Raw genomic sequence first — 7,500 nt, forward strand, 5'->3', positions numbered from 1 at the left:
AATAATAATAATAATAATAATAATAATAATAATTACTATTGATTCAACCAGTTTTTTATTATCTCATATGTGCATGTGAAGAGAACCATAGAATATTTTTAAAAAATAATCTGTGCAAATACAGTAACCACAAGAAATTAAGTGAGATTTTGATTTCGCAATATTCAATATTGTTATTCCCTCTAATATGAGAGAGAGAGAGAGAGAGAGAGAGAGAGAGAGAGAGAGAGAGAGAGAGAGAGAGAGAGAGATTAAACATCCGTATCATAGTATGGAAATCAAACCTATCAATAATAAGGTCATGATCCTGCAGGTAGAAGTTCGAGCCAGGGACCACCAACTCGTCCTTGAATCTCCAGACAACTTCTGGAGTAGGGAATCCTCCCTCGACGTCGCACTCGAGTTTCACGGATCGGCCGCTGATTACCTGAAGGGAAGAGGGCTCTTCCGTTCCAGGCATCTTTGGGGGAACTAGAATAAGAGTGAGGAAGAACAACATAAAAATCAATAATATCAGAACTGAAGGATAGAGCAATAATAATTAATATTTCTAGATTAAATTATGACAGAATATTGATAAGTTTGTTCACTCTTTTGGGACTAAAAAGAAAATAATATAGGCCCACATTGATAATGAATATACACTCAAAATAATTCCTTTACTCGAAATAAATCCAAATCAAACGTATTGCATCTTGGATATTTTCCAACGTAAGTATTTGTGGTTCTAATCTCTGTGAAATCGAGAACGTAATATGAATCAAAACTTAAAAACCAATGACAGGATACATACCAAGAACTTGTAAGTTGAATGTTTCCTCAGTGATGCCAGCTAGATTTGTCGCTAAACAGGTATATTCACCACCATCATTCTCCTGTAGGTTCAAAGAGAAATGACTGAAAGCATTAGGTGCCAGTGCAGCTATACCCTTCATTAACAGACTTTAATTTTAACGTTTTTTTCCTCCTCCCTCTGCATATACAGTAAGAACTGCGAGTAATGATAATCGTCTAACCTTCTCAACTCAAGAAATATAAGATATTTATGTCATTTTTTTTTTGCTCTATTATACACACTACGCCTCTATTTTGATTACTATACAAAATATCTAAAAGTGCTGAGGACGGTATACAAATAATGTTTTGAATGAATTCTTTTCTAATGAATACTCATACCATGATTGCAATGTTAGAAAACTCAAGTGTTATTTAAACAGAATGACAAGAAAACTCCTTCTATGGAAATGAAGCCTACTCTTCTAATGGGATCCTTGCCTTACAGTGAAACTTAACAGTGTGGTTACTGTCCTTTCGCTAGAAGTCAGTCTAGCTGCACATTACAACGTGCAGCAGAAGAACAAGGTAGAGACACTCAGTCCTAATATCATCAGAGAATAAATAGGAAGATAGGTCTCATTAGTTAAGTCAGACATGCTAATGCACCTTTATGAAACTCCTATAGAAAAATCCTAGACCAGGGTGTTTGCAATGCCTGGCTGCTGTTCAAGCAAGACTGCAACTCCTTGAAAGAGATAAATATACATCTCAAGACCTTCCGCCTTGATATCTTGTGAGTTACAGGATGACAAAAACCCATGGTACCAAGATTGACGCAGCTCGCTTTACAGAGGGACCCCATGCCAGTGCGAAAGAGAGGACAGAAACCTAATATGCCCTACAACAACCAGCAGTATGATTGTCAAGGAGTTGCATATGATGGGTTTTGCCTCTAACAAGCATACCTGCAAGCTGTTTCAAAAGGATGCTATTCACCGTACACAATGAATGCACACCGACTGCCAAGTGACCCTCTCCTTCTCGGGCACCAGGAATTGCTTCATTTTCTTTCAGAAAATGAGGGCAATCCTTGCACTAGTCCCCCACCCTCCTAACTCCAGAAAAGAAGTACCAGTAGTGCTAAATACACGATCTTACGTCATCAGCCAGTCATACCTCATCTTCTTCATTTTTTTTTTTTTTATCTGTAGTGTCCTGTTTGTCATTATGGTGGTTTAGTAAGGTTGCAATTAGTAACTTGTTATATTTATATCCTGTTGGTGTTTGTACTAACTTCAGTAAATTAGTAACTACAATTTTCTAATTTCTATGTCCTGTTATACGTAAAGAGATTCTAACGTCTTGTTTGTATTTGTAAGTATTACCTGGTAAATGTAAGTTGCAATTGTAATGAAAAAATTTATATTTTTCTACCTTTATTGACTCATTATAGAATAAGATAAAATTTTGATTTAGAAAAAGGTTCATCTAATGATTGAAAAATCAGCTGATACATATCTTTTTACCAAATTTAGAAAAAAAGTGATATATAAAGGTTATTATTATGATTAATACTTATATTTCAATGAATTATTTTGCTAATGCCTATACCACTAATGGACACTAAAGCATGAATGAGCTTAGAGTGATTCCCAGTAAACTGAGCAAGCTATATTTTAGTTGCAATTTTGCAATGTAGGAGTACACTTTTTGAAAAAATTCTTATAATGACCTAAAAATTAATTTACTAAAAATGTTTTTTCGTATACACATTATTTCTATGGTTGACCACTTAAGGGTTAATGTGAAAAAAGTTGATGTTAAAGCGAAAGAGAGATAAATGGAGTCACAGTCTTACCTGAATGGTTGTTATGATAAGAACGTGGTCATCTTCCAACAACTGAAGGCGAGAATGTGGTTTAACCTGCTTTGCTCCACGATACCATGTAACCTTTGAAAGTAATAATAAAGTGCCACTTTTTTGAAAATCTTATGACATCAATTATTCACAGTATATAAATGATTTACCTAGATAGATGATAATAGATTTCCTCGAAAATTATGGTTTATCTCACCTTTAAGGACAAAATAAAAGCTATTGGCTCCTAAGAAATTGAGGAAAAATAATCATCCTAGTCAAGAGAATTTCTGACTACATATAGTTTAAAAAAAAAATATGAGAATGTTGAAGTGGCAGCTGATTAAACTCCCTTCCATTACCTGCCTTATTCTGCAATCAATGCTTAAAGAATCAATAGTGAAAAAAAAAAATATTATAAAAGGCTTTCCACTTTTTATCTTATTCGACCCACTAATGTATACCTTATAATATTGACTAAGATGACACTGCATGTAGAGTTTTTCAACAATACATATGTCAGTTAACTATATCAAGAATAATCTAACATGCAATAGACCTTAAACAACAAACTGCATGGTAAAAAAAGTATAATAAAAGATGAGATATTACACACATAAAATGAATAATAGCTCTTGCTAATAAGATTTAAAGTCTAAAGAAAGTATGCAATAAAATGAGGAAAACAGAAACGCATGCTTATTTAAAATGCAATAGAAAAAAGTGACGCTTTGAAAATAATGTATGTTGAGCGGGTAGGCTCCACTTTTTAGGGGTGCCGAAATTTTCAGGCATTATTAGCATTATAATAACGCATATCCTCTGTGAGTTTTATCATCCTACAGGGAAAATAAAGGATTTTATGAAAAAAAAAATGTGATATTCGTGCCCATTGTAGTAAAGGTTATTTGGTGATCGGTGAGAAACTACTGTCTTGAATAGAAATTCGGTCTGTAGGCAGGTTGGTATATCCACCTGGAACATGCACACAAAGTTTTATCAAAATCGAACAGTAAATAAGCACATAGCAAGAAAAAAAACCAGCAATAACTTTAATGAAATCCCCGCCGATGAGTGAGAGATAATTATAAATAAATAATCACCAAAAATTCAAATCTCGATTTAGGGACAAAACCTTCTGTGAGTTTGTATTTATTATGTCACTTGATAGCCTAAAACATCTAAAAAATTATAATATTTAAGGCATAAAAGCAGGACAAGCAAAGAAATACACCCCTCTCTCGAGAAAAAAAAAAAAAAAAAAAAACGAGAAAAAGCGATTTTTTTCTGAGGACATAGGAAAATGGGAAATAATATCATAGTAACCCCTAAACTAACTTTCTTTGATTAAACTAATATTAGAAAACGACTTCGACCAACTTTTGAGAGGTAAACTATAAAAATTACACAATTACTAATGATATTTCTTATTTCTACTATGAACCTAAGGGGGGCGTTGACGACCATGGGGGACTTTATAGAGGCTGGAGATGAATTCTACACGTATCACGGCATTCTGCTAGGCCAAAAGAAGACTTTTAGCAAAGAAAAAAAAAATTGGCAAAAATCAACTCTACAAAGTGGAGCCTACCTTTAATGTTTTGGTATCTATATCAAAATTCAATCTGCATTATACAGCTGTCTCATAACTACTGTACACTACTGTTTGATTTGTACACCTTGACCTACTCTATATAACTTGCAGATCACTATTTGCAAGATGAAAGTAAACTATCAAAATAAATTATTAAGCATTAGTTATAACGACAGTAATATTTCAATTAGAATACTAGATGGAAAAAAAAAAACCACCGTATTTGTGCCCATGATACGGCAGGGGACAACAGATTACAGGCAAAAGAAAAATATATATTCATGATTCAAAAACTGTATTCAAGTTGTTAAATAGCTGAGGTTGACTTCTCTTTTTGTGCAGTAATCAATTCTCTAAAATCTTGTGGGTGCTGAATCGCTTGATAAGGATCCAAAGGCAATTAAAGTTAGTTTATGGTAAAAATTATGGGTCATGAAGTTGAACCGAAGGTCGAGGACAGTAGCTCCTCGATATCCTGATCTCTTCATTGATATTGCTTCTTTAACTATATACAACTCCTATGCAGTTTTAGGTGTGTTTGTTAATTGGAGATTTACTGTTGAGAAACACATTCGTTTTATTTCTTCTTTTACTGCACAAAAATCGGTTTATTGAAAAAATCTTTTAAGATTTTTGGTGATCAATCTATCCTGAAGAATGTTTTAATACTTTCATTCTACCTTGTTTCCAGTATTGCTCTCCTGTCTGGTCTTCAACTGCTGATTCTCATTTCAATTTGTTCGAGTAAGTAAGTAAGTAATAATAATAATAATAATAATAATAATAATAATAATAATAATAATAATAATAATATGCTGACCGTGAATGAATCTACTATAACAGTTAACTAAAGTCTACGGAAAGTGCGCACCCTTTTTCACATGCTGACTCTATATGGCGAAAAATGCAAATCTCGATCTGGAATCCGGATCCGGCTCCGGATCATCTCCAAAACTTAATAAGATCGTCCATAGCCTAAGATCTATTAATGGTGAAAATTTCGTCAAAATCCGTCGTGTAATTCTGACGTAATCCTGTACAAATATAAATAAACTGACTCGATTTTATAACCTTGGCGGAGATAATAATAATAATAATAATAATAATAATAATAATAATAATAATAATAATAATAATAACTATACATTTACTTAAAGTTAAACATAGAAGAGAGAGAGAGAGAGAGAGAGAGAGAGAGAGAGAGAGAGAGAGATTGATTCTTTTATACAGATGCTCAACTGGTCCATTGCTAGTTTACGTGGTGGAGTGGGTACATAGAAACATTTGTTGGCAGTATTACATTGACCTAATAGTGAGCGTGAGTGAAATACCTTTGTTGTCAAGGGACTTACTGTTGATTAAAAGAAAAAAATAAATAAAGTGTTACTCTCCAGTGGGCTTAGCATTACCTGGGGAGGTGGGTCTCCAATGGCATCACATTCAAAGACGACTGGTTCTCCAATGGCTGCTTCATATATTTTGACATCCTGGATTCCATCTATATCTGGTGGCACTGTGAACAGGGAAAAGTTGACATTGTGAAAAAATAAATGACAAATATATTCTTTGCAGCTTCAGTAATAATCAGAAGTTCTTTGCTCTTTCTATGATAAGTGCAATCCAGAATGGAGAGATGTTATTGTTAAACTTAAACATTTATATGATTTCATCAGGATGCTATCTATCGTAACTAATTTTTTACCATTCTCATTCTGTATCAAGACTTCTCATGTAGCGCTTTTCTCAATGAAAATTAGGAGACCTTTGACACATGATAGTAAGAATGGTAAAGAACGACATTGGCTTGCCCCATCAATGCAAATAAATTAAATCTTTAAGGTTCCATTTGAGGGCAAACTAAAACAATCGTTTTCCATTGGAATCAAATTCAGACCAGAAAAAAAGTGGTACTCACCTAAAGTGTCTACCGTAAAGGTCCGTTTGGTGATACCTGCTTCATTAGCCACCTCGCACGTATATACTCCTTCCTCTTTAATGGTGATCTTCCGTAGCGTCAACTGACTTAAATCATTCGACATTTCGTACCACGAAGAAGGTGAAGAGGAGACGGATATGGCTGAGGAGGAAGGAGTAGGAGAAGCAAGACCCTCTAAGCTTAATTTATCACCTTCCAAATTTACATCGTACCGGGAGGCATTACGGACTCCGGACCGGGAAACATTACCGTCTACCGTCTTAGAAAAGATATCATTATCAAGGATATTGTTGAAATAGTTGAACGGACTCTGTGTGCTAAGACCCGAGTTTGATTTGTCTCCTTCGGGATAGCTGTACTCCCCTAGGTAGTCGCTGAAGTAATCACTGCTAAGGTAATCCTCACCGTAATAGTTGATGTCGGTTCTTTCACCCAGTAATTGCGTCGGGGTCTCCTGTTCGAATTGGGGAACGGAAAGTTCCTTTCCGCGGAACAGCAGGACACGTCCATCCTTTGAGAAAATTTAAAGAACTTGAGAGAACTCACAAACATACAGACAGAGACAGACAGATTATTTTATCCCAATTGACGTAATTTACACGCTTTTTACCTTTCACAATTGTCATTTTGTTCTCTGTTCATGGAATTTGCATTAACCGCTAATATTATGGAAAAATAACACGAATAAACATAAAAAAAGATGAATTAGAAAAAATCAAAGGAAAATCTCAAATTTAATGGAGGAAAAAAATCATAATTTACGAAATAAATTGGTCTAGTTTTTAAAGAAATAATCCAATCTGATTTATAATTGACTGTTCATTAAAGACCTTTACTAATAAAGCATATCAAGATTTGAGAAAAAGTGTTCAAGAGAGAGAGAGAGAGAGAGAGAGAGAGAGAGAGAGAGAGAGAGATAGAGAGAGAGAGAGTGAGAGAGAGAGAGAGAGAGGAAGCGTGTCTACATATTTATTAAAAAAATATCAAGGTCTGGGAAACAAGTGTTAGAGAGAGAGGGAGAGAGAGAGAGAGAGAGAGAGAGAGAGAGAGAGAGAGAGAGAATTTATATAAAGAGCGAAGGAAATAAATCAAGAATTAAGTAGTATGAAAGGAGAAATAGAAATACCAGAGACTGACAAAAGCACCTTCCCACATGAAATCAAATAAACACCTGATGATGGAACACCATCAACAACAAAATTATTTTATGGAAATACCTTCTTCCACGTAGTGTTGTACTCAACATGTCGAGGTCCACCTTCAAGGCTTGACACACTTGGTCTTTTGACCTTACACTGGAGAACAGCTCTTTGACCTTTAACGACCATGATGTCT

At 34.6% G+C, this 7,500-nt stretch overlaps 1 protein-coding gene across 1 annotated transcript in view; it reads right to left on the reverse strand.

Moving 5' to 3' along the window:
* LOC137642617 (hemicentin-1-like) overlaps nucleotides 1-7,500 on the reverse strand; it is a 287,924-nt gene that overhangs the window by 81,357 nt on the left and 199,067 nt on the right. The window contains exons 65-70 of the mRNA XM_068375327.1: nucleotides 7,383-7,500; nucleotides 6,145-6,676; nucleotides 5,639-5,742; nucleotides 2,636-2,728; nucleotides 794-875; nucleotides 285-471 (exon numbers count right to left, since the gene is read on the reverse strand). The exon at nucleotides 7,383-7,500 is cut by the window's right edge and continues 31 nt beyond it. Of these exons, the coding sequence (XP_068231428.1) occupies nucleotides 285-471; nucleotides 794-875; nucleotides 2,636-2,728; nucleotides 5,639-5,742; nucleotides 6,145-6,676; nucleotides 7,383-7,500 (1,116 nt within the window). The remainder of the gene's footprint in view (nucleotides 1-284; nucleotides 472-793; nucleotides 876-2,635; nucleotides 2,729-5,638; nucleotides 5,743-6,144; nucleotides 6,677-7,382) is intronic.

Source organism: Palaemon carinicauda, chromosome 6 (assembly GCF_036898095.1).
Source record: "Palaemon carinicauda isolate YSFRI2023 chromosome 6, ASM3689809v2, whole genome shotgun sequence".
In the NCBI taxonomy this organism is placed as follows: domain Eukaryota; kingdom Metazoa; phylum Arthropoda; class Malacostraca; order Decapoda; family Palaemonidae; genus Palaemon; species Palaemon carinicauda.